The sequence below is a fragment of the Alligator sinensis genome, unplaced genomic scaffold (genome assembly GCF_000455745.1).
Source record: "Alligator sinensis unplaced genomic scaffold, ASM45574v1 scaffold707_1, whole genome shotgun sequence".
NCBI classification, from domain to species: Eukaryota; Metazoa; Chordata; order Crocodylia; family Alligatoridae; genus Alligator; species Alligator sinensis.
This window is the reverse complement of record NW_005842065.1, coordinates 744,132-770,717: the sequence shown is the minus strand read 5'-3', so window position 1 is coordinate 770,717 and position 26,586 is coordinate 744,132. Positions and strand designations below refer to the sequence as shown.

The 26,586-nt window shown below is 53.6% G+C and overlaps 1 protein-coding gene across 20 annotated transcripts in view; it reads right to left on the bottom strand.

Annotated features, from left to right (window-relative positions):
* Positions 1-26,586, bottom strand: part of DNM2 (dynamin 2) — a 53,166-nt gene that overhangs the window by 9,169 nt on the left and 17,411 nt on the right. For 7 of the 20 annotated variants that reach the window (XR_003093992.1, XR_003093991.1, XR_003093993.1 and 4 more), the window contains exons 3-17: positions 25,725-25,874; positions 24,164-24,367; positions 23,380-23,478; positions 22,463-22,623; positions 20,857-20,999; positions 20,035-20,170; positions 19,352-19,419; positions 17,864-18,002; positions 14,702-14,788; positions 13,672-13,742; positions 12,801-12,830; positions 12,421-12,472; positions 11,649-11,660; positions 5,056-5,169; positions 1,060-1,169 (exon numbers count right to left, since the gene is read on the bottom strand). Coding sequence is in view for 17 of the 20 variants with exons in the window: in XM_025203888.1 (XP_025059673.1) it covers positions 1,060-1,169; positions 5,056-5,169; positions 11,649-11,660; positions 12,421-12,472; positions 12,801-12,830; positions 13,672-13,742; positions 14,702-14,788; positions 17,864-18,002; positions 19,352-19,419; positions 20,035-20,170; positions 20,857-20,999; positions 22,463-22,623; positions 23,380-23,478; positions 24,164-24,367; positions 25,725-25,874 (1,576 nt within the window). In the remaining 3 variants the exon portion in view is untranslated. Of the gene's footprint in view, positions 1-1,059; positions 1,170-5,055; positions 5,170-8,306; positions 8,343-11,648; positions 11,661-12,420; positions 12,473-12,800; positions 12,831-13,671; positions 13,743-14,701; positions 14,789-15,361; positions 15,501-17,863; positions 18,003-19,351; positions 19,420-20,034; positions 20,171-20,856; positions 21,000-22,462; positions 22,624-23,379; positions 23,479-24,163; positions 24,368-25,724; positions 25,875-26,586 lie in introns of those variants that run through there. The other 13 variants (XM_006023369.3, XM_006023370.3, XM_006023371.3 and 10 more) reach the window with 8 other exon arrangements.

The following is a 26,586-nucleotide window of genomic DNA, read 5'->3' as shown; positions in this document are numbered from 1 at the left end:
GCTGAAAGAATCCTCCTCATCAGGCCACAGCTACTTCCCATGCTTGAGAACAACCCCCTGAGCAGAGAGGAAGGTAGATGCCTTCTCCTAGTGGAGGCAAGCAGGGCTCTGGACTCAGGACAGACCAGCTGGCCTCTCAGGTGATGGCCAGTTCAACAATTAACTGGAAGCAATGCAATAACAAGGCTGCATCTCCCCAGAAAGCCGATAACAGCCAAGAAGGGCAAGCTGCCCCTTCCAACTCCAATACCGAGACTAATGACTGTAGTTAAGCATGGACGGTGAAGGCAAGGAGAAAGCCTGGGGTCTGTACAGCCTGCTCTGGGTGACAGCCTATACTGGGGAGGGCCCCAATGAGACAGAAGGGGAGAGCAAAGGGGCTCAATAATCCATGGGCTACCAACTCCATTAAGTCAGGTCACGTTTGCTTGCTACTTTGATTTACAGTAGATGGTACTACCTGCAACTGTTAATGCTGAGTGCTGGGTGGTCGCAGGTAGTACCTTCTACCTGAGTGCTGGGTAGTGGATAAATAACCTGGCAACATCTAGGTTGCCAATGGCTTCAGGCAGAAGTGCACCTTAGACAGTAGTCATCTTACCTCTAATGGAGGAAATGCCACCATGAGGTTGTGGAACTGTGGTCCACTGCATGATGGTAGACTGGGCTCTTAACACTGGTTGGCAGCCAGTCTAGGAGCAGAGCCCCAATAAATAGGCAAATAAACAATTTCCTTTGTTCTGGCCACCCCTGCATCCAATCTGGTTCCAAATGTACTGACACCTACCTTTCTTCTGGACTAAAGCAGGAAGGCTGGGAGGGGGACACTGCTGCATGGGTAAATCAGTGTCTCCATATACACTGCCCAGGCTTTTGAGCCCTGGAAACATCACTCCAGCTTTGCCTTATCTTTCAAAGATGTTCAAAGAGCTGATGCCTCACTTGGCACAATTTTACTGTCTTGTGAGACAGACAGATGCCTACTACTACTACTGGCTCCATCAGAAGAGCTGCCCCAAGCAAGGTCCTAAGGAGGTCTTTGTGTCCCCTTTCTTTTACCTTTGCTCTGTATTAAAGATGGCGAAGACATGCTTGTTTGACATGAAGCCTTTCTCCACGTCCCGAATTTTCAGGTTATCCAAAGGCAACATGTATTTCTTCTCCTTTTCCTAAAGGGGGGTGGGGGTGGGAAACACACATGAGTCAACAGGGTGTTAGAACCAGGAGGTAAGTTTCCCAATCCAACATCTGACAGCTAGTACAACTCATCAATTCTCAATCTAGACCCATCCTCAAACCAGCCTGGACCCAGCTTGACTGCAGGGGTCAGGTTCTGTACCAATGGCCAAAAGCAGGTAGCCACAGGGGTTCATCTATCCTGGTACCTGCTCTCTAAGACTGTCTAGCAGCATTGCTGAATATTTGGCATCTGGTTACCTATCCTCTCCACTGGAAATTCCATCTGCTGCATGGGGACTTGTGTGTGAAGCTTCTACTGTGCCCAGTGCCCTCAAAGACCATCCCCTCCAAGCCTCCTGCCCTATGTCCTTCCTGTCTACAAAAAGGCACCACAATGGAGCCTTGTGGCTGCCTGGGAAAACAATTCCCTCACTCCAGACACTGAGAGGCCCTCGCCCAATGCCAGCTGCAGCACAGCTGTAGATCTGCTCTGGCCTGTAATGTCTGTGCTTTGACGACGGATGGGTCAGCTTTCAATGGGAGCACTCAGATTCCTGGCATGTGGCATGGATGCCTCCTTCCCCTCCCTGCTGCTGGTCCCTCTTAGAAGAGGGTGCTGGGGTTGGGGGGCGGGGGGGAGGGATGTCAGGCTGAGGAAACCGGCAGGAAGGAGGTTGAGATGAAGCAGGACTGAGGGGCCACCCTGCTGCTGAGCACCACATCTGGAATTGCTTAGGGACTCTGGCTCCAGATGCTGCATTCACACAGGCCCCAGAAAGAAAGCGAGGGAGGGAGAGAGTGACGTTCTCCTTTGTGGAGGCCACAGACCTAAACCCTCCTCCCGGCCGCCCCCGCCGCCCCACACTCCTCTGCACCATTTCCTGAAAAGCCCACGGCACTTCCAGCCGGGACCCCGCCGCCGTTGCTGCCACGTCAGAAGAGACAAAGCAGCCTCCTCGCATTCAGGAGAGTCTCCCCCAGTTAACAAACCCGAGGAGGAGGCTGGGAGGAGGGAGGGGGGGAAGAGAAGACACCCCTGGGGCTGCCCGGGAGCAGAGTCCAGCCCAGCCTGCCCAGTGTTCAGACTACCTGTTCAGGAGCATATGAAGTTGTACAGTAGTCTGCACATTGGTTAGATCGGGCTTGGCATAGCGACGCCTTGGCAGCAGCTGGGGAGACCCAGGTAAGGTGGGCAGTGCTGGGCTTCACTCCTCCTCCTCCCTACTATCACCAGCCCCTGCTTCCAGCCGGGGAGCAAACTCTTCCCTCCATGTTTGCCACCAGCTGGACACAGCCAGATGCCCAAGCGCTTGGGGCTGCCCAGCTTCCCTGGTGGGAGGTGAGCACAGAAACGCATGCTGCTTTTGTTTCCCACTTTCCCCCCCACCTCACCCCACCCCACCCCACCCCCAAGAGCTGGTTTCAAGGAAGTTTTTCCACGGCTGTGGGCAGCTGGGTGCTTTCTGGATGCTCTTTGCAGGCAGCGGCTCTTCTAATGCCACCGGGGGTGTGGGGGCACGTGCGCGCTGGGGGAGCACAATTTCTGCTTGCTGAACACAAGAGCCTCATTCATCTGCAGCTTGCTGGTTCTCATTACCCACCACAGAGGGGCCAGACAGGCAGCCCCAGAGAGGCCTCCCCACAGGAAACAGGCTGCCATGGCTGGGGAGAAGAGGGGGCAGGGAAGGGGTGGGGGAGAACTGATCAGCCCAATGTGTTTCCTTCCTTTTTTTTTTTTTTTTTTTTTTTTTTTAAAAGAAGGTAGATTAAGGGAGTCTTGATCTAGATTTACAGCCCCCGTGCTAAGAAAAGGTTCAATCTTTGCAGCTTGCACTGAAGATCCAGGACACGAACAGAGTGAGCATGGGGGCTGCCTCCAGATACTAAAGCTGTATGGCCACTCAGAGAAAATAAAACTTCTGCTAACATCTCCTTTTCTCCAAGCTGGGTGCCTAGAGATTGCGTGTGGGCGGCTCATGGCATTCCACCCAACCGCCGCCTCTTGCCACCCAGCCCTGGCGTCACGCAGACCCACCAGCCTCTGGTGGGGAGGAAGACAACATTTTCAGACTGTGGGGGTGGGAGCGTGGAAAGCTTCAAGGCAGCAGGACTACTACAAATACTGAGGAGTGGTGCTGGGAGATCCCTCATCAGGCCCTGAGAAAAGGGCTGGGTAAGGGTTATGTGCTCTGTCTGTCTGGAGCAGGGGTCTGCAGTCAGACCCACAGCAGGCGTTTTCCCCATGGGCACGAAGATTCAGTTCAGTCTGCACCAAGACCTGCCAGCCCAGCATTAACAAAACCTTGCTTAGAACAACGTGAGGCTCAGGCCAGAGTGGGGTGGAGTGACTCAGGGTGGTGCCACAGGCAGCGGAGGAGAACATGAGGCCCAGGTTCTATTCCCAGCCCTGCTGAGTAACGCTGGGTAAGCGTTTCCCTGTGCCTCAGTTTCCCCAGCTGTAGGAGAGGACTAAAGGTACCACCGTCCCTTGGTAAGTGCAATAAGAACTGGGTACTGCACAGCGCTGAGGTACATCCCTCTGCTTTGATGGGCTTACCCCAAAAACAGTGCTTTATTATTGGGTGGGGGAGGGATAATGTGAATTACAGTAGGTTTAATTAAATTCCAGTCCCAAGGTACTCAGCAGCACCCCCATTTGTAAGTACCAGGGGGTGTGGGGGGAAAGCTGCTTTGGGATGCCGATATCTGAGATATGCTGGAGTTTTATAGAGCAGCCAGTCTGCCAGGGCTCAAGCAGCTAAGACAACCTTTGCGCCTGGGATCCTATGCCTCTCCATGACCCTATGGCTCTGCTGATGGGGAAGGGCCTGTCCCTGACATCCAAGAGCTCCTTTGGATCCTGGCCAAATCAGACCCGAACTCCTGGGATGCTGGGATTCCCAAGGGTGGTCAAGCTGCATTTCCCACTGGCCCCACTGCAGCAACAGTGTGTCTGCACCCCACCCCCAGCATGCCAGGCCTTGGCTCTGCTACACCCAGGCAGCTGGGTCTTGTCAGACCCCACTTGTCAGTATCCTGCTCTTTATCTGCTGTTTACACAAACCCAAACTCTCGAGGGACCTCCGGAGCCATGGAACTAACTGGCTGGGGGGATGCACGGGGAGACTAACTGGCTGGGGGGATGCACGGGGAGTCTCGGCAGCAGCTGAAAGAATGGTGTGCCCACCCCCATGTCCCAAACACACACTGATGTGAGAGGATGACTGGAAGGGGGGCGGGGGCAGAGTACAGAGCAGCTGAGCCTGCTGGCTTGAGACCCTGATGCTCCTCTAACCCAACCAAGCACCCACAGGCATTACTTTGGGGCCAGTGGAGCCGCAGCACCACAAGAGGGGTCAAGAGTTCAGCGCACATATGCCCAGCTCTGCCAGCCTGAGAGCTGCCCCTCTAAGGCTGGAGGAAAGCCAAGCTAAGCAGCTTTCGAGGCAGGGTGGCTTCTCTGGGTTCCTCAGCTCCTGCCCTGTGCATTTGAAAACAGGGGGCAATAGCAGATGACCAGCCAATGCCATCTGTGCAGGGAGGGCAGAATCTCAGCTAGATCCTGCCATGGATAGAGCATGGGCATACCCTGTTCCGGAAGAAAACCCTGGTGTATCCCAATACAAGAATGTGAAACCAGGGGCCCTTAGATCCTGATGCCCCAATCCTAAGCCACTGCAACAAGGGCATAAGCTGCCATCCAACCCCAGAGGTCTCAGTGGCAGCTGGCTGAGCTGGTCTTGATGCCAGTAAGTGCCAACAGTCAACAGCCACAGAGCCTGCCCCAACTGCAGAGCTCAAAGCCTGAGTGCCAGCCACCCCCTCTGATGGCAGGGCCTGTTTTGGAGGTGCCTGCCCAGCCACTGTGACACATACCTCCTCATCTTTGTACCAGGACAGTGACTCAGCTGTCAGCACAAACCAATACTCCTTAGAGCCCCCTTTCATGATGCTGATGTTGTTGATCGTCAGCCAGCCCCTGCGGATCACCTGGAAGAAAGATGAAAGGAGTGGGAAAACGGAGAAAGGCAGTGAGGCCACGGCTACCGAAGGCAAGATCCCTCTAGCAGGAAAGGAAGCGTGGAGCCATCTCTGGCAACCCGGGAGTAAACGTAGGGATCCACCAGAGTTTAATGTCATCAGCAGCCAGAGACCTCACCCACGTGCATTTCCTAGATGCCCTTTCTACCAAAGCTAGACACCTGAAGCAGGGAGGGTGGGAGCCCCCACAATAGCTTGTCAAGCATTGCTCCCCCTAGCACAGAGATGCTATTGGAATCACAAGCCAGGCCCACCCTGGCTCCTGTCAGGAGAGAGAGGAAAAAATCAGCACTTGCATCTCAAAGAGCTCCCCATGCTAGCCCGGGCCCCACCACAGCCAGCTTTGCAGGTAGGAATCCAAGGAGAGATTAAGAAAAGAATAGGCCTGCCCAGAAACATTACCATCTCTGCCATCTCCAGCTGTCTGTTCAGGTCAAGGGGCTACTGGACGAAAACCTGGAGCAGAGAGGCTCAGGGAGCCTCTGTACAGCATATACATGGCCTAGCTGTGGCCTAGAGGCATTTCTGCCACCAGGCTCCCAAGGCTACAGAAAAACAGTGCAGGCGAGCTGCAAATCCAGCTCAGCCAGGGAGCAACAAGAGTTGCTACAATGTGGTTGAGTGTAGAGGACTGGGCAGTTCAAGGCCTCCCAGGTGCTACTTGACAGCAAGGCAGAGACCCAGTGAAGAGAAGCCAGGCAGGGGTCACTACTTCCAGGACAGGGCCCCTTTACAGCTCCCTGTGATGACACAGCCTGCCCAGGAATGGCTGGAAAAATGCTGGAGCTGGCCAGGATGGAGCCCTGTGCATCTTAACCATCTGATTCCAGACCTTTGTATCTAGCTGCAGCATGGGTTGCACCGTGCTCTTAGGACTGGTTGCTAGGAAGCCTGGGATAAAACAACCCCAAGGTTGCCTCCCCACTCCCCTCAAGGGCTGGGTGTGGAGCACACAATGACAACAGACAGGTTCAGGGCACCAACACACTGAAGCAGCTGCCAAAGCCTCACTGCAAGCAGACAACGAGGATGCGCTGCCCTGCCCTGCCCTGGGCTTTGCGTGGCAGCTGGCTTAAGCCATGCAGGGAAAAGCACTTCCTGTCCCAAACTAATAGGGGAAATTGGGGTTCCAGCCCCTCCTGGTGATCAGTCTCCCTGGCCTGAAGTTGGTGCTTCTCCATGAACTGTTGAGAGAATGGGGAAGCATCCACAGCTAGTCTCTTGCACTACAGCACCCACAAGGGTTTTTGGCAAAGAGGCAAAGTGGTTATGGTCTTCTCAGAGCCAAGGAGAGAGGATGGAGCCTGCCTCAGAGAATGCCTCAGAGAAGGCCCCCGAGTACTGCTCAGGCCCACAGAGCCCGCACAGGCAGCTTCCTCATCACCACATGCTGAAGCCAATAGAGACCAAGTCTGTAAGGAAGGGATTTCTCTAGGGGAACAGTCTTTGTGGAGCAGCTTCCTAGCCAAGGATCCCTTAGGGAGATCAACAGCACCAGAAGCCTCAGCCCGCGACTTGATGTGCATTGCCTTCAGCAGCCAGCTAGGAAATATCCTGAAGCCTTTGAGGCAATTGCAGCCAGCTTGCGGGGGATGCTCTGGGATGATGCTGGAAGCTGGAGCTGTCATTAACGCCATTCTCCAAATGAGCTGATTGTGCTATGACAAACGATAGCTTTGAGGGGCTAGCAAGTGGCTTGTTTCTCAGCCTCCGAGGGAGCCAGGTCCCACCTTCAGAGATGCTGAGGGCACTCCACCAGCTCTGAGGGGAGCACAGAGGACATCCACCAGCATGATAGCACCATCTAGCTCAAATGTTTGCTTGGTCCATGGTGGCCTTGGGGACCCTTTCCAGGGGACAGGGATGGGAACCCATCTCAAGGAAGAGAAGGAGGGACAGGGAGGGACAGGACAAAGGGAGGAGAGACCTTTTGTTACTCTCAAAGGGAGAGAAATGGCTTCCTGTTCCAATCAGGACATTTCCCAGAGCCCTGTGCATGCCTCAGCACCATCAAACTATTGACAAGCTCTTTGGATGCAGTGAGGACCCTACAGCTTGGATCAGATTTATCCTTATTGGGGCCATAGTGTGACAACTCCCCTCAAGTTTAACCCCAGGATATTGATCCTGGAATCCTGGCTTCTGCTAGATCCCTCCCTGAAATATCTAACAGTCTAGGGCTTCTCACCAAGGCAACTCAGGAATAGAACACACTTCCCGGCAGCTAACAGGTTCAGTCAACTCGGTCTCCCCTAGTAGGGGCCTAGCACTTAACAGGAAACCGATTACAAGGCATCACAGCCCCCTGTGTCAACACATGTCTGGTCATTCCAGAGATGACAGTCCCTAGATGCTAGGGGACTGCTCTGAGGCCTGTCACAATGAACCTGGAGCCCCTGTGTACATCCTCTGCTTCAGACAAGTGCCAGGGATCCCTCCACAACAGGCAAGCAAGGCCCAAGTCTTGCAGCCAGCCAGACTGCAGTAGTTAGATGGAGGTCTGGGACTGGAGGCCTGGGACTAAAGCCTTGGCTGCCAGCCCAAGGGCCCTGGTGCCAGGCCCACAGAGCACTCTGGTTGCTCTAGCCAAATGCTACACGTTAGTATCACCACACAGGTTAGTCAGGCAGACACTGGGGACAGCACTCTGCACAGGGCGATGTTTGATAGGGGAGTCAGTCCAAAGCATGGAACAGGTGGGAGCGGGGGGCAGATAGCCCATGTTACACAGAAAGGGGTTAGACATATACACCAGCTTTTGGGAATTGTTATGGCTTGTACAGGAACCACCGGACAGCAGCGAGAGAGACCAGAGCTCAGGCCTGGAAATCTGACTGAAGTGAGACATGGGCTCGCATTAGTTCTAGTGCCGCGATTAGTGGGCAAGAGAGGAGGAGGGGGTCGACGGGGTCAAATTCACACCAGGATGGGTCTCTGTTGCTGGGACCCTCCCTCAAGGGTCTCGCTCTCAAAGCTACTCCGGTAGCTACTGCCACAGAAGCCATGACAAAAAGGTCACACATGTTACACGCATACACAGAATACAGTGCACTGACGGGCGCAGGCAGCTAGAGCTAGAACTTAACTCATACAGATTTTCTGGCGAAGGGAAGGAAGGACCCCTGAAATCAAGACGGCAGAAAGGAAACTGAGGTTAAGATGTCGCTCCCTTCCAAGTCACCCCAATTTGAGACCCAGTTTCCACTGGACAGCAAAATTTGAAGTAAATTTGGATTTAAAGGAACAGAGGCAGGAGAATGGGCACAGGGCAGCTGAGAGGGTCTGAGCAGAGGCTCTGAAGGGCACCTGGAGTCGAAGCACAGAGTGCAGAGAGAAGGATGGAGGCAGGGTGGGCCAGAGTAGGAGGCTGAGCTGCAAAGCTAGAAGCTACTGCACAGGGAAGCCAGGCTGAAGGGGTTAACTGGGCTTGGTAGGAAGGCAGCAATTAGCAGCCTGGGGGACAAGAGGACCAGAAGCCAGGCTTCTCAGCCAGTAACTCTCCAGTTCTGGAGAAAACCCTTAGGGGAAGGGGGCCATATGCATGTGTGGGTAACAGGGGAACAAAGTTGCTGCAGCTCATAAGGCTGGATATGAACAAGAAAGCAGGAAGATGGGGAGGTGACACTTAATTCTGGGGGTCTGGGAACATGCCAATACAATGCCAGCTTTGTTCCCAATTTGCTAGGGGAAACATGTTATAGTGGGTGAAATGAGGCAGGGGTGAGGGGGCAGGTTGAGGCCACATGGTGCTGACAGCAGAAGCACAGAGCCCAAGAAGTTCCTTTAAAGACTCGCCAGAAGCAGCATGGTGTCAATCAGGAAGGCTAGGGCCTCTCCCTGGCCCTCCGCACTATTCTGAATCCACAGGGGCCAGGGCCCTGGCTCAGAGCTCTCCCTTCCCATCGCCACAGCACAATCACGCTCTCACAGCCAGCGATGGACAACCAGCCTCGGGAGACCAGGACGGAAGGGGACAGGCAGGCCCTCGGGAGGATTCCCAGTCTCTGTGGGACACAGCAGGGAGAATGGAAGCGTCTGGACTTTCAGGCCGGGGTGGGGGGGAAGCATACGACTGATGCCTGCAATGCTGACAACAGGTGGGAAGGAGCTGCCCTGAGGCCTAGAGGGCCCATCGAGCCCTGTTCTCTGCTAGTTGGCCTCAGCGCAACCCTGTTTCTCCTGGAGTCACCCAGGCAAGCTGTGGTTGGGCTCATTCTGCCTTCCTCCTGTGAGGACATCATAGCCAGCTGCCAAGGCCCAGGGCACAGTTGGCCATGTGAGGAAGTGTCCTGGGCCCCAGCTGATCACATGTCCTGGATCTCTTCAGTCTCCTGGCCCCTTGCTCTGCTTCTCTTTCCCCTTCTCCAGGGCTTTGGTGCTTCACTGCTGCAGACAGCCCGACTTGCTAGGGAAGACTCTGGCATGCTTAGCTTAGAGCTGCAAGGACTCACTGTAACAGCCTTCCACATCCAAAACCAGCCCTTTACTGAGCCCGCTGTGGCAGCACCCCGGAGCTGGCATGGGTGACCCAGCTAACATGCTGAGCCTTGAAGCTTGATGTTGCTCGAGAGGCTGGAGACCTTGGCAATTCCAACTATGCTAGTCTAGTAGATCCCAGTAAAATAGTGAAGAGCTGGGGACCCCTTCCCTCCTGCCAGTTCCCCAACCCCAGGAAATATCCTTCCCAGCACTTTGTGCCTCAATTTCCCCATGCTGGGAGGGTCAATGCTCAGAGAGCATCAGTGTTAACTCTTCCCCCAGCAGCATCAGATCCTGCTCCTAACCCAAGAACCCAATTTGAGGCCTGTTTCCACATGAAAACAAGGGCTGCTCTTCCATGGCACCTAGCTCCTCCTCTTCCAGCCAGCCAGCGGCTTAGTGTGCTTCAGCCTAAGGCAGACTGATAGGGTTGTGCTCAAAGGGAACATCATGTGTGATGCTATGCCTCAGCAGGGATGACAGAGGACAGACTGATGTATTTTGAGAACATGCTGGGAACAGGAAGTTCCCTCTCTCTCTACAAGGAACACCCTATATGGATTCCACAGAGCAAGATCCTTCCCACCATATCTCCGCCAGCCCAGCATGTCAGGCATTTCCATTTTCCGTGGCAGTCCATGAGAATCGGAGCCCCTGATACCAGTTCATTTGGGATCCAGCCCTTTCACCCCCCTTCCTCCAGAGGGCACTGCTCACCCTAAGGAGCAAACAGCTCCTAATGGGGTTCAGTGATAACAGCACTCCTCATCTTGCTAGAAGCGACTGCACTGACCAGAACACCCTTGGCAGCTGGATCCTGAGGGAGGCTTTGGAGTCAGAGGCATTCCCTGGGACTCTGCCCTCCAAGGTGTACCTGCCCCCATTTCAGCTGTGGAGGCACAGATGCTTGGTGAAGACTGGGTGCCCAGCCATGAGTGGCATAGGTGCAGCCAGCCTGGCTTCCAGCAAGTGCCATCAACACAGAAAGCATCTCTGCCCATTGATGCCAGCTGTTCGCAACTACTTTGGGAACTGGCATCTTGGCAAAGTGCAGGGGGGTGGGGCGGGGACAGAAATGTGGCTGATCAGTCTGCCAGCCCATGCCTGGAACCCTGCCTCCTCTACATCCACCTCCCAGACTGTGGGATCTGAGCAGCTGACTGGCTGGCACCACCCACAACCCTCACAGACAGCACTGGGCACTCCCCAACTCACTCACCTCCTAACCTACCCCAAAGGAGGAAAACACTGCCAGACAGAGTGAAGAAGATTCACAGCTGTGTGCCCAGGCTGCAGAGTTCAGGCTTCAGGGAGCCCCCTGGGCAGCCAGATGGAAGCCAGAAGAGCAGAGGTGCTACCTCTCCCAGCCGGGTGGTCCCCTAGCTACACTTGGCTCTGCCTGTGTATACCAGCACCCAGGATGCCAAGGGTCTGCCTGTATGGTCGCTGACCCAAGCCTCCCTAACCAAGGCCTCCATTCCAGACAAACCTGGCCAGTCGATGTGGCCAAGATCCAGCCTATGAAACAGAAGCCCCCAGTGCTCCATAACTCCTGAATTATGCTCAGACTCCTCTGGGAAGAAGACCACCTTCAAAGGCATGTAGACATGGGGGGGAAAACGGTTCTGCACTGCATCCCCCTAGGCCTCAACTACCCCCACAATAGCAGTCCCAGGAATAGGCCAAGAGTCTGCACTCCCCTCCAGAGCTGTCCCTACCCTCCTCACCACAACCCACACCCCGGCATGAATTTGGCTATTTCAAGCACAGAGAAGCCAGGCAGGGCTCCATCTCCTGAGACCAGGCTAAATCAGGGACCAGAGAGAACTCTGGTGAGTGCACTCGCTTTTAGGAAGATAGGGGCCTCACTCGCTTGGATCAGATGCTTTGGGAGGCGTCTCCATCGCTAGGTGCTCTACCACGTGCTATCACACTACATGGGTACTTACCAGGATCTCACCCTTTAGGTGTGCAAAATTAGGATTGCGGATATATAAAAGTGGGGAGGGGAAAAAAGAAGCAGGACAAAGAGACAGAACAGTGAAGAAAAAGTGACGGAGGGGGAGGAAGAAAGCAGGAAGCACAAAAATGGTAGGGAAAAAGAAGCAGAAAAAAAACAGCAAAAGAAAAACAGTTACATGCTATTAATTCATTATAACTGTACAGTGTTAATATCTCATCACAGTCTCTCCAAACAAGGCCAAGTCCACGTCCTGCTGGATTGACACTGTGCAAGTGGACACGTTGCCAATCCTGCCTGGATATCATCCAGGCTAAATAGCAATGCCCTCCCCACCACAGGAAAGCTGCGTGGAGACAGAACGACAGTTTAAGCCTGCTGCTGGGGTGTGGACTCTGTACTAATGCCACCCTTGCCCCAGCCCCAAGGCTCTTAACAAAGGGGCAGAACTGAGCAGTTCTGTGAAGCCCCTTTCCCAGATCCCCTCTCCTCTTGCCAACACTCCATGGTGAGTGAAGAAAATTCAGTCACAGGACGGGCTCTCAAACCAGGACACGTTAGGGTGTGAATGGGCAACTAGCTCTGGGGCTTGACCCCATAATCCCATGCCAGTGTTTTCTGTCAGGGACTGGCTAGTCAATCCAGCTAGGACAGCAACAAGCAGCTCACAGGTTGCACAGAGGCACTGTGGACCTAAGTGGGGACCCCTGCCCCCCTACAGTAGCCAGAGAGAGACAGCAGGTCGAACAGGCACACCATACCTGATTTGGGATGGCTCGTTTCTTGTTCATCTGAGTGCTTCTTTGCTGAGCACTGAAAAGAAAAAAATCAAAGCACCAACAGGCTCTACACAGACTGTACCAAGCAAGGGGCAGGCAGAGACTCAGTGCAATGCTCTCCCCACTCAGCAAAGAGACTTTAGGGGTGCCCACCACCTCTGACCTGCTCCAATGGCATCTGGACACCCCCAGCTTCCTCCCTCCTCCCCGCTGCCCCCCACCGATGCAAGAGGCTGTAGCTCAGAGAGGCACAGGGCGTTTTACCAGCAGCGCCAAGGGAGAGTTGTGCTGCTCTCAGGCTGGCGCCGCAAGGGAGCACGCAAGCAGGAGTGTGGTACATACAGTTTCCAGCAGGTACCCACCCTGTCGCCAAGTGCTGCTCAGTGTAACAGCTGGGGGCAGTGGGAGGAGAGGAGGTGCAGAGAAGTGCAGAGGAAAGAGAGAGGTGTTTCAAAGGAAAAAACAGGAGAGATTAGGAAAGGGAGAAACTGGAGTGGAGTGTGAAGAGCAAAGAAAGAACAAAAGGAAGAACAAACAAATGAGGGGGCGGGAGAGAGAAGAGGGAAATGCCTGGGCCTGGCTGGAGGAGCCCAAGGTGCTGCCTCTTGGTGGGGGAGCTGTTTAGATCTGCTGAGGCCTGTTTCAGCAGATGCTTGGAAGATCTTGGCATCCTTACCAAATCCATAAGCCCACCCTCCTCTGTGTGTGGAAGAGATCCCAGACACCCACCTCAATCCTCCCTGGATGCTGAGCTCTTCAGAGCAGGCTCCATGCCCACCTCGTGACATGGTGCCTAGCAAAGGAGAAGCCCATTCGTGTATCACAGGGGATCAAACCAGCCTCCCCAACTTCAGACAAAAGTCTGAGCCCAGGGAGAGAGGCCCCCACCCACTCCTTGCTTTTGGAGCAGGTGTGTCCTGATGCACTGGCACCCAGCACTGCCTGCAGCAGCTGAGGTGTTCCAATCTGAGGACTCAAGCGCTGCCGGGATAAGACTTTTTGGACAGGCCTCCTCACTCCCCTCTGCACAACGGGGATGCTGGTGCTCTCTTTAAGCAGTACTGAGGGCACACTGCTCAATGCTGGAGGCTGACTGACTCCAGGATGGTCTTGATCCCTATCCCATGGCCTCAGCCACGGTGGCTACAGCTCGCCTGTTAGCTGTAATGAGAAGCCTTGGTTACTTAAGTACCCAGCTCCCTGCACCTCTAGGCTAGCAGGGCAGGTACCTACTTGGCAAATCCAATGAAGTCCTCATGGTTCGTGTTGATGTAAGAGAGCTCAATGTCGATCAACAGGAGAATCTGAAAAGATGGCCACGATTACAGGCCTGTCCCAAGCATGTTGCATTTGGTGCCAGGCCTAGGAAGGGGGTGGGGCAGGGAAGGGGGGTTCACCCCAGAGCATGGAGGCTCATCTGTTAAAGCTCTTCTCAAAGTGCCAGGCACTAAGACAGGGAGGTGCAGGGCTCTTAGTTACAGCCATGCAAACTGCGCTTCTCCCAGCAGAGGGCACTTTGGGACTTCTCTCGCAACAGGCAACAGTTGCCCAGCCTTGGAGGTGGCTTTGCAAGGAAGGGAGGCATGTCTGAGTTTGCTGCTTTGGCGGTGGGGTGGAAAACAGTGTTGAAAGGCTCTGGCTGGAGCACCAGGTCTGACTAAGGCTAGAAACAAGCACTGCCAAATGGAGAAACTGAGCTATGCCTCAATGTTGGCCTGCCCTTGATGGTGTGGGACAGGGCATCACAAATTCCCTGCTTTCCCAGACCCACAGAGTGGGAGGAGCAATGGAGAAAGCCAGGATTGCCCCCACCCAGTCAGCTCCATGAGGCTGGCTGAGTAGGGAAGCACTTTCCCCCTGCCCCAAACCCACAGCACAGGTCTGGGGCAGCAGGGAAAGCGGGGTTTTTCCTGCCTGTGGCTGGTTGAGCAGGAAAAGAGTACAAGGTAATAGATATCTGCCACAATATAGCAGCAGAGTCTATTACTACCTTTTGCTGCACCACTGATTTTCCTATCATGTGGTGCAACAAAGGGTAAGGATGTCTATTTACTCTGCATTTGTGCCGCCTTAACATTTTTTAAGGCAAAATAAATGAGAAATCAGATGAGGTTTGTTTCCATTCAGAAACAACACCATTCTGCTGGACTAAATCATCTCTGCCTTTGCCCTCTGAACAGATCACGAACACCTAATGCGCTGGGTATCAATGAGGCAGCCGAGGCCCTGGCCTGCTAGGAGCAGGGCAGGATGCAGTGCTTACCTGGTCCTTTGTTTTCCCTTCCCGTTCCCTGATGTAGGTGGTAACAATCCTCTCCGTCTCCTCTCGTAACCTTGGGTAGGAGCCAAGCTGTGGGGAAGGGGAAGACCACGGGGCATCAGATCATGGCGACCCCACATGAGCCACAAGAAAGCCTGACAACACACACCCACTCACGGGATAGAACAAAGCACAGGGGAAGGCTTGAACGCTGGTTGTGTCCAGGAGACAGAAACAGGGCTCAGAGGCTGAGAACAATGGAAAGCTACAGCAAAGAGCAGGGCGACTGCTTCGCTGGGGTCTCAGAACCGTACTGCCTTTGCATCCCTGCCGGTGTCCCAGGGATGGGCTAAAAGCTAAGCAAGGCAAGTGAGATGGCTCCTACCAACACCAGGCCTCAGCTACTCGGGAGCAGCATTAGCCCAGGCCACTAGGGTGCATAGCAATAACTCTGCCATCTGTTTTACCAGGACCCAGGCTGGGAAGGCAGCTTCACACAGCAATTAGCTAATTTGCAGGTGTCTGGGCCACAGGTGCTTGCCTGTCACACAAGGGATATCAAAACCCTGATGCTCTGACTCGCTTTGGTAGGCTGGGTCCTGGGAACAGATGCATTCCAGATGCTCAGGGTAGGGCAGAGAGGGAGGAACAAAGACCTATTACCTTTTCCGCACACTTTTTAATGACCGTGGCCAGCTCTGAGACCACCAGATCAACACACTTCAGACTGGGCTCTTTGAGCTTTACAAGCTGCTTTTTCACTATGGCTTCGAAGGCCATGTCGGGTGTGAAGAGCCCCGTCCTGCCCCGTGCAGAGCGAGATACCAAAGGAGGCAGGCAGGGAGACAGGGACAGAGACAGGAAGAGAAGAAAAGATTTAAAACCAGGTTAGTAACATGCAGAGGAGATAGCAGCAGCGCCAGTGCTAGATGTTTTCAGGTCCCTGGGAGTCATTTCAAAATGTGACTGGATCAGACCTCCCTGCCTTTCATGGATGCATTAAACCCAAGGTTTAGCAGAGATCTGGACTCGGCCATGAGTCCATTGCCACCCTGCTCCAAGGCCATTTCACAAAATCATAGAAATCAGGCCAGCAGGGACCTCCAGAGGTCATCCAGTCCAGCCTCCTTTGTTTAAGCCATCAGGCAGGGGCAGGAGGAGAGATCTCAACAGGCAATGGCTTCCCACCGGGGCTGGGCCCTGCACATGGCCTTGTTAGCCTGGCATGGAGGGCCATGCTCCCCGAGTCAATCAATACCTGAAGCCAGTCTAGCAACCAGCTGAAACTTGGGAGATTGCTGCTTTACCCTGGGAATGCAAGAAACCCACACTGCCTTCATCAGCCCAAGAGCTGGTTCCTTGCTTTAAACAGTAACTGCTACAAGCCATATGGGAGCCTGGGTGGAGACTAGGGAAGCAGAACAACACTGCTCTGTGGGCCTGAACAGGGCTAGGAACTAACTGAAACAGTAACACACCCCTCCCCAGATATGGGGGGAGCTACCTGTGCAGAGCGTACCTAGAAGGTCTTGACTAGGGCACCTTTAGTGTTCCGATTCCCATGGCAGCATGCTATGTGCCCACCATGCAGTCACCTACCTGTGATGCTTCCAAACCCTCCTGTTGACTTGCTGCATGGAAAATTCCCTACCACTCCCCACCACCACTGCACTGCCTAGAACTGAAAGAATCTCAGCAACTGACGTCGGCTTCTCCACGTTACACAGCTTGCTACACCCATGGCACAGAGACAACAGCAGGATCCCTGCCCAGACAGACTCCCAGGGCTCCTACGACAGACAGCACTGGACAAGCATTGAAACACTACTCTGCTCAAGCATCATGCTCTGGGAAGCGAAACTTGTGGGCAACTCTGCTGGGAAGTCAGTTTATTGAATCTGGAAGCAGCCAATTCATCAAGGCTCCCACTCCATGCCAGGCTGAGGTACAATAGGGACAGCCTTTGAAGTGGAAACACGTTTGTTACCAAGCTGGTTATTGCCAAACGGTAGGTTTTGTAAATAAGCCACAGCCATCAGAGAGAATCGGTGAAAGCGATTCTTTCCAGCACTGGCTTCTCCTGTCCTCCACGGCTTCCCTGAGCAGAGGCAGGCAGCAGTTTGAACTGCAGATCCAGAAGTCACATGCTAAGATCGGTACTGAGACTGAGACTCGCCCGCCCACCTGCCTGGCAGACACCAAAGCGCTCTGAGACAAATGCCTTGGCAGGACCTGGTCAGGTCTGTCACAGAGCACCATTGCTGGAAGTCATTGATAGCGTGAGGCTCCCTGATGGGTCAGTGTCCCCAAAGTCTCACGTGTATTACAAAAAGAGTTGTACTTGGGGCCTGGGCACATGACACTGCAACATGAGTGTTACTCACATCACCTCAATGTAAGTGATGCTGGGATCTGGAGAGGACAGCCAGCCAGTCTGGGGTAAAGCTCGAAGGAGGCACTATACAGCCCCTTCTTATTCAGGGGAAGGGGAGCAGATACTAGCCTGTTTACAGTTCGCAAACTGCTCCTCTGATGTAGCTGTAGACACACAGCCCCTTTACAGGAGTATAATTTTACCCCTAATTTTGACAAGGGTGGCTTCTATGCCAGATTTGAGTCATGCAGGTGCTGAGCTTCATGTCACTTTTAGCCTGGTGTATATTATGTAACAGGTTCAAGACCTGAGCTCTCACCACGCAACCTGTCATCAACAGAGCTCAGTGCTGGTGTGCATCATCCCCATGTGCTTCTGATGGAGAAAACTGAGGCACGGCATGAGGAACTGACTCACTCAGGGTTAACCATCAGACCAGTGACAGAATCCAGGACAGAAACAGGCATCCCGGAAGTCACACTGGGAAGTGACTTGCCCAGAGGTCCCCCTCACCCTCCAGAGGTCCAACATGACCTTTCATGCAATCAATCCAGGGCTTCTCTTACATCTCAGCAGTGCCAAGTCCCAGGTAATCACAGGTGCCTCAGGTCAGGACTCCTGGACATTAGGCTTAGCCAGAGTCCCAGTTAAGCTAGTCCCAGCTGATGCTTCCAGAGTAGGATGGGGTCTTGCCAAGCAAAGTGGGCAGGGGAGAACAAAGCCAAGGTAGCACCCGAGTTGCTCCACCCCACGAACAGGAAGGGGCCAGGTGGCCTCCAGAGGTTCAATACCTTACTGGTACACTGTCTAACTGTATTGATTAACTCCTGAATAACCAAGTCGACACACTTCAGACAAGGCTCTTTCAGCTTCACCACCTGCTTTTTCACAATGGCCTCGAATGCCAAGTCTGGTGTGAAGAGCCCCGTCCTAGAGGTGGCCGTGTGCAAGGGCAGAGAGAAAACAAAATGGGTCAAGAGGTTTAAAAAGAGGTGACCGTCTGTCCCAGGGAGACATTCAGAGACAGCCCAGAATGCAGCTCCCTCCCACCACTTCTGAGCCTCATGGTCCTGTGGGGGTCTGGCTCCAGGAGCCAGGGGACTGGGGCACCAATGGAAATCTGCTTTGTAGGGTCCCATCACAATGACAAAGCAACCACAAAGCTATCCCATAAGTACTGAGGGATCTGAAGTCAACAGTAGCTGCAGCAAGGTCTAAAGGCAATTGCTTTCTATAGCTATGCTGCAGCCAGATGGCCTCCCAGCTCTCCAGGGGCAGCCAGGATGGATGGAGAGCTTTTGAAAAGATCGAGAAACTCTTGGGCCAGGGTTCACGCAACACATATTAACATGTGGAACTTGTGGTCACATAAGGTTGTCAAGGCAGAGAGTAAAGCCAGGTCCAACCAGGGACTAGACGTGTTCATGGAAGACAGACCCCATTAACAGCTATTAAACAGAACAGTCAGAGATATTTCTTCTGGTATCATGAAACCAATGATGATGGATGCCCAAGAGGGTCTGACAAGGGACAGATCCCTCTGGACATACCCAGTTCACATGCTCACCCTCTAGAATCCACTCCTGTCATTCTCAAGAGACAGGCCTATTTGGCTCACATAGGACCACAGGTGTGAGTCCACACAGAAACAGTTTGCCTCCTCCAACTCAGAGAAGACTAATAAATGTGAACCGAAAGAGTTCTTGGGACAACTAAAGCAATAATGGGGAAAGGAGAGAGGGTTGGAGATTAATACCAAGTGCTCTAAGAGGGGGCACAGAGCAGGGCACGCTGGTCCCTGAATGGATTGAGGGAGCCTGTGGATGCTGACCAGCAAAAAACTCATCCTAGAAATGTGAGCAGAGAAGTGAGAGGAAAACAGGTCCCCAACACTTGCCCAGGTTCTTCCTGGCCAGAGCCTCCTTCCTGGTCTGGTAGACGCCTAGCTTAGCTAGGGCCAGGACTGTCAAAGACAGGCTACTGGGCTAGATGGAGCATTGGCCCAGTATGACACTGCTGATGTTCTTAAAGCCACTGGCTTTCCCTTCCATCCTGCATGTCTGAGCAGCTAGAGGGGGTACATCTAATATAGCTCTATGGGACCCTGAGTTCTACCCCATCAGACCCAGGGCCTCCAACAAGATAGGCATGTGAATATACCCACACGCCAGCAGTGGGGTCACTGCACAGGGAACACCCAACCCAGGACATCACCTAGGCCTGATCACAGGGAAACAAGAAGCATTTCCACAACTGGAAAGAGTCCCTCTGACACTTGCCTTACACCATGGATGTTTTTAATTGCATAGCTGATTTCTCGCCTCAAGTCCTTCTCATCAAATTCCATCTAGGACAGAAACCACAATTAAGATTTTACAGTGAGCTGCTCCCGAGCTGAAGCACAGGTTTCTAATCGAGGGCTGGCTCATAAGAAAGCCAAGTTCTCGGGCTCACTGGGGACCAGCGGATGCTCACAGTTCCTGCCAACAGCACATTCAGAGCTTTAAGATGTGCTATTTCTTTGCCTTCAGGAACTTGTGAGCCATATAAAACACACAGCAAACATGTCTCAGCCTGCAGTGCCAGGAGGGGGGGTGGTCCAGACCATCAGATATGAGACATTTTGGGTTTACTCCTTAAAGCAGGCCGGCAAACCCCTTTCTTTTTAGTCCTGTGTAAGCTAGAGGCGAGGCCTCAATCCCATCATGACTGGCTCATCTGTCTCATGCCAGAACTGACACATCCCATCTTCTACAAAGAGATAGGCCCCCCACCTGTGAAACTGCTGTCTCTCATGGCTGCTACTGTCCAAGCCAGACATGGCCTGCAACCAGGGACACTTCTGCTGGACTCTAACCAAGCCAGAAGCCAGGGGAAGGAAACATGTGCAGTCAAAAGGCTTCCGCAGCCTAGCATAGAGGAGACAGGGCAAACACAAGAGCATAACCCAGCTCAGTTTTACCTTCACCAGCTCAAAGGGGAAGCGCTCGTGGAAGATGCGGTTTATTCTGGCACCGCCTGAAAGCTCCAGTGTGTCCACCTGGTCGCCGGAGCCTTCAATCCGCTTCTCAAAGTCCACCCCAAATTGCTGGACCATTCTGCAGAGAGTGTGGGACAGTGGGTGTTAAACCCAAGGTGATGGAGGCTGCAATGACTCAGCTGCTCAGGCCACAGCTGTCCGCACCATGCTAGCAATGATGCATCTTTTAGCTGCTTGCAGCCAGGGAAGAATTCCCATGGCTTTCCCAAAGTCTGGAAGGAGAATGGAGTCTCCTTTCCAGCTGTTATCAGAGCAACAGAAAGCAGGCAGCTCACCTAGGATGCGTAAAAACACCCTCCCCTCCTTTTCTGTTTGGAAGAGGAAAGACCGTGCAGCTGCCTGTGTCTGCAGATGCAGGGAACATGGAACACCAGTTATTGAGCTACAAAAGACATCTGTCAGGTGTTGCAGCTAGAGACTGTACAGATCAGCCCCTACACTTGAAAATAGCCTAATGCTGCTGCATAGTCAATCTCTGGGACACGCCAACTCAAAAAGCACCACTATTTGAAGCTGGCAACCTCTCTCCAAAGCTGTCTGCTCCTAAAGATTAGAACCAGGTTCTAGGAGCAGAAGCCAGCAGGAGCTAGCGGGTCACAAAGGAAGAGGCTGTGGACACTAGTCTTATTTGAACATGCAACCATGTCTATTTGAGGCTGGAGGTGAAATACCCCTCACCCCCTTCCTTCCAACACCACCCGCAATGCAGCGTCCATGTGCCCTTAAGGGCAGGAAGGCACCTACTGGAGCAAGGCTTTGGTTTTGCGTGTGGGGTCATCGGGGCGAAAGTTCTTGTACTCCTCCACCTCCTTCTCCAGGGACAACAGCTGGCTCTGGAGCTTGCTGCGTAGTGAGGGCAGGGTCTCTCGAATGTGGTTGGTCAATTGCTACAAGAAGATGAGAGGAACAGTCAAGGCTGCTGCTCAGCTGTTGGTGCCAGCACCTGGCACTTCAAGCCTTTCCAACGGAGCGAGAGCAGGTAGAAGCCAGAGGCTGGAGCCCGTGACCATGCATTGAGCCCCATCTGATCTAGCTGCTGTGTGGAAGGGAGAGGAAATACTCCGGTTTCTCTTCAGAGCATACAAATCTTTTGCCTTTTGTGGCTTCTTGAAGGCTCAGGACAAGTGTAGTAGCTACTTAACCTGGCAGGGGAAATACCATGCATCTGTGTCCAAGAAGATAGAACCACATCGCAGAACTGCTCTTCTGGCATGGTTCAGTACCTGCTAACGTGCAGCAGCTCTAAGCCCAGTTTATGGAAATGGAAGTCTCCTCCCTTACTTGCTCCGAGGGCCTTATGCCTAAGGGCAAGCAACACTCAGGGGCATCCAAACCCCAAGCCTCTGGGCTTGGGCCTGCAAGTAGGATGCCCGCCAAAGGTTTTGGAAACATCTGAAGCCTGAGGTGCGAGTGGATCGGTAGTAGAGCCACTTATGGTTCTAGACTCTTGGATTTGGAATTAGTTTGGGCTAATTTGGCCTGGGATACAAATTTAAAAAATACAGGCTGGTGGCGTGGGGGGCACCAAAAGGCCTGGTTCTCAGACAGAGCCCTGGATAGCTTCCAGACAGACTAAGCCCTCCAGCTGCTGAGAGCTTCAAGCCACATTTTTCCTGTTTTAATGCATTTTCCCCATTCCTATAGCTTCCACCTTCTGTCTTCACTGTGACCTTCTTCCTGCTATGACAGCAATTGCTGCTTCTACCACTGGCAGGCTCAAAGCCTCACTGGCTATCGTCTGGAGGACACAAGGGCTGCAGGGAAGGAGACCCCATAGCCGCAGGGTCCTATGTCACTTTCTGCACCCATGCAAATGCACAAATGTCAGCCAAGCTGACCAGCCAGGAAGGGGCATAGCTTGGCACCAAGACCCTGAGGCCAGGGCAGATCCAGAGTTGCCCTCTTTAATTCCTGCTCCACCCAAATGTTAAAACAAACCACCTGACAGTGGCTGCAGCATTTCTATTCAGGCAGCAGTGAGGGGAGTTCACTGACTTCTTGGCTTATTACAATCTATATGATTCCTTCTAAACTCTTTGCTCCACAGGTATTAACCAACCCTCTCTCCTTGTCAATGTTCTTGATGTTTCACTAATCAAGCTAGCCCTTTGTTTTGCAATGCTGTTGTCACGTAGCTTCTATTTCCCAACCCTGCAGACTGTTCTGAACTAATTCCAATGCAGTTATATTTGTTCTTGCATCCATCTTAAACTGAAGAATCCAGCCCTAGGCCTACAGCAAATTAGTAAAGCTGTTATAGTTTATTTTTTGGAGGAAACTGTGTGGTGATGCACATCACCATGCACACCCCTTTTCAAAATCCTAGATCCACCCATGCCCTGGGTCTAACCTGGTTGAGGACTTTCTGCAAGTGCGGCGTGCCCATGCGGTCTGCCATGTGCCGGTAGGCTGGATGCGAGAGGAAGAACTTGCGTTCGGCTGCCAGAGCAGCCCGTATGTCCTTCTTGCCATCAATGTCCTTCTGGCTCCGGTTCACTACCCCGATGTAACCTGCAGCAGGGGAAACCAATGTGTCAGCTCCGGGACAGAAGCCAGGTAGCAGGGGAACTCCGATACTGGGGCAAGGGTAGGTTAAACATCTGTCTGGGAAGGTCTGGACACAGCAGATTCTGCCTAGAGTTGGGTGTGTTCAGCTGTAGTCCTCTATGGTTAAGGAACACTGGAAAGCCTCAGTCTCGAGTCCCATGCCACACTCCCTCCCAGGCAGGATTGGTCTGTACCAGGGGTCAGCAACCTACAGCCTGTGAACTGGACCTGGCCTGCAAAGCCATTGGATCCAACCCAGGGACGTAAGGTTTTGGCTGCGGGTGCCTCCCTATGCCATCAGAGAAACATTGGCTGCAGGTAGGTTCTAGAGCCTGTCAACCTGCCTCAAGGCTACCACTACTCTATGCCAGAGGTGCTCAACCCCCAGTCTGCAGGCCAGGAAATTCGGTGGCAAGGGAGCGGTGCTGCCAAGTTCCCAGACTCATGAAGGGCCCCAAGCCCTGTGTTCTGGCTGATCCCAGTGTGCAGGGCTGGACAGGGACAGTGGTGGGTCCCAGAGCCCAATCCCTGTGTGGAGGGCTAGGAGGGGGTGGCACCAGGCCCAACCCCTGTATGGGGCTAGGATGGGGCGGCAGGTACCAGGCACACACCCCACCTTCCCCTCTGCTCCAGGATGTCTCTACCCTTTTTCTACAGGCAGAGAATTCCCAGAGTGTGAGGTAGGCAAAAGCACATCACCCAAAGCCAGCAGTGCTATACCTCTCCTCAGAGGTAGCAACTTGTTCTCCAGGATGTCCCTGGCGTCAGTGCCTTCGTCCATGAGGTCCAGTTTCGTGATCACACCGATGGTCCGCAAGCCTGTGTGAGAGGCTGGAGGTTAGAGGAGAGGCTAGTGTGCCTGCTGCTGCCCATCCTGAGGAACCCACTCCAATAGGGCTGGAGAGAGGGATGAGGTCACTGGAACTGCCCCTGGCAGAGGGAGTTGGGAAGGAAATAAACCCTGATTTTAAAGCAGAGCTCAGTCTGTTTATGAAGATGTGCAGTTTATGAACTGGACTCAGGACCTCAGAATATGCCACAGCTGCTTGAGGTTGCGAGCAGAGCCTGGGGCACACTTGGGCTCCTAGCCACCCATTACAGGGAGGGACAGGTGACACAGAAGCCTAATGCTGTGACTCCAGCAGCCCCTTTAGGCAGAGCTGAGGGGGGCAACCTCACTCCCTGCAGACACAGCTGTGAGCCCAGTGGATAGCTGGAAACAGTAGCTACTGCCAGCAGCTGGAGCCAGAGGCACCGATGCCAGAGAGGGCTATGCCAAGGATGGAAGGGTTTGAAGCCATCTCCAGATACAGCAGCTTCCCCCCACCCCCCGCCCCGGAACTAACAAGTCAGCAACCATGTGGTGCCCAAACCTACTGGGCCATCCTATAACTGATAGGACTTTCAGCGCCTAACCCCAGCAGGGTTCCATAGCTGCACAAAGGGCATGGAAAAGCTGCGTTACCCTAGGGGAAAGCTAGTGAGTCAGGCATCCGCCCCTCACCTTGAGGATCAACCTCCTTAGCCATCTTGAGGGCATCCGAGTTGGCCAGGTCCATGTTGGCTGGGGTCACAGCAAGAATCAGGCTGCTCTCACGGCTGATGAACTGCAGGATCATATCCTTGATCTGGTACTCGATGTCCTGTGGTTGGTCTCCCACAGGCACTTTGGTGATGCCCGGAAGGTCGATCAAGGTCAGGTTCAAGACTGCAGAGAGTGAAAAAAGAGAGCCTATGCATGGGAGGTGGGGCAGCAGGGAGTGAACATTCCCTCTGTGGGGTCAGGAGAACCTAAGGGTGAGGCAGGGTCCAGGCAGTGTGAGAGAACTCAATATCACCATGGCAAGAAGGACACAGAACAGACCATCACTTTCATTGGCCCTGGCCCTTGTGACCCTTCATAGCCTCCCCCATGCCCTGACATACACTTCCACACATAAGTGCCTTCCTTCATAAGAACATAAGAGCTGCTTAGGTCCATCTGGTCAGCCTCATGCGTCTCACAGTGGCAGAGAACAAATGCTGAAAGGGAAGGTGAACTGGGTCTAACTGGGGTTTTTCCCCCCTGTTCCACTCTCTCTCTCTCACACAGTCTCCAGCATTTAAGGTCTAGGACACTCCGATTCAGAAGTCGTGCCCTTCGCTCCCATGGTCAATTGCTACCGATGCCCCTTTCCTCCAAGAACATGTCCCGTCCCTTCGCAAATCTGGCGGAACGCTCAGCTTCCACCACATCTGGTGACAACAAGTTCCTCACTTTAATGACGCACTGGGTGAAAAGAAACTGCCTTGTGTTAGTTTAAAAATGACAGCCTCCTAGTTTCATGTTGTGACCCCTAGTTATTGTCTGGTGAGAGCTAGTCGATAATAAATCCCTACTGTCTTTCTCTTTGAGATTTAGTATTTTGTAAACCCTTCTTATGTCCCCCCTCAAGCATCTCTTTTCTAAACTGAACAGACCTTGCCTTGTTAGTCTCTCCTCATAGTGAGGTCATTCCATACCACTCATCATCTTTGCTGCCCTTCTCTGGACCTTCTCTAGTCCTTCTATATCAGGGGCAGGCAATGTTGTTTGGCTGGAGTGCCGAAAAAACCACATCTACCTTGGAAGGTGCCGGAGTGCTCACATGCTGGAGCCTGGAGCTCCTGTTTGCAGTCTGCTCGCAGCAGGGCTTGCAGCCTCCCAGCCGCCTGCTGGGAGCAGCCTGGGCTCTGTGGCTGGCAGCAGCTGCTTAGAGCCCAGGCTGGCAGTGGTGTGCTGAGCAAAATGGTCTTGCGTGCCATGCTCGGCACATGTGCTGGGAGTTGCTGACCCCGGTTCTATATTCTCTTTGAGGTGTGGGGACCAGAACTGGACACAGGATTCAAGGTGTAGACGCACCATGGATTTTATGATCCCTGAACTGTCTGCTGAGAGCTACTCAGTAATAAATCCTGATTGACTGTCTCTTCATCACTTAGTATTTTGTAAGCCCTTCTCATTTGTAAACTGTTATATCAGTGGGCCTTCAGGAGCCCACTGGCCCTTCGCCAGGCCAGGCCAGGCAGCATGAAGCCTCACTCACCATGCGGAGAGTAGACCCTCAGGTTGATAGGGACAGGGGAGATGCCCTTGTTGGTTCCCGTGGCACGGTCCGTCTCCGCCTCGATCTCCTGCCGCACCTCGTCAAAGTCTGTGAACTTTTTCGATTTGCAGTGCAAGAATTCAGCATACTCTGCAAGAGATGCGCCCACCGTCACCAGGGGGGATACATCTGACCCGCACCCTCTGGCCTCACTGTGCTGGAGGACCCCAATGAGGTTGTCCCTGACCCCAGAGCTCAGATCTACAGCAACATGAGGCAAGGAAGGGAAACTGAGGCACGGCAGGTGGGAGGGAAGGGAGATGCAATTCTCTCAAGGTTAGGGTTACCATATATTTCCTGTTCCAAAAGACAGTGCGCCCCTGCTGGGGGGGACACCTCACTGCCAACCCACAGCCACCTGACCCTACCACTGCCCCTCACTCATGACCCACAGTCCCTCACTCCTCCGGGCCATGCTAGTGCCCCTCGTTCCCAAGCCATAGCCCTCCTGGCAATACTAGTGCCCCACACATCCCACCAACATCCCCTGCCCCCCAGCCCCCCTCATCCCCAACCTGCAGTGCTGGGGGGGACACCTCACTGCCAACCCACAGCCACCTGACCCTACCACTGCCCCTCACTCATGACCCACAGTCCCTCACTCCTCCGGGCCATGCTAGTGCCCCTCGTTCCCAAGCCATAGCCCTCCTGGCAATACTAGTGCCCCACACATCCCACCAACATCCCCTGCCCCCCAGCCCCCCTCATCCCCAACCTGCAGCCCCCTGCTCCCCCCCCCCCAGCCGTGCCAGAGGGAGCCTCCGACTGGGCCGAGGCATGGCAGCTCCAATTCATGCAGGCA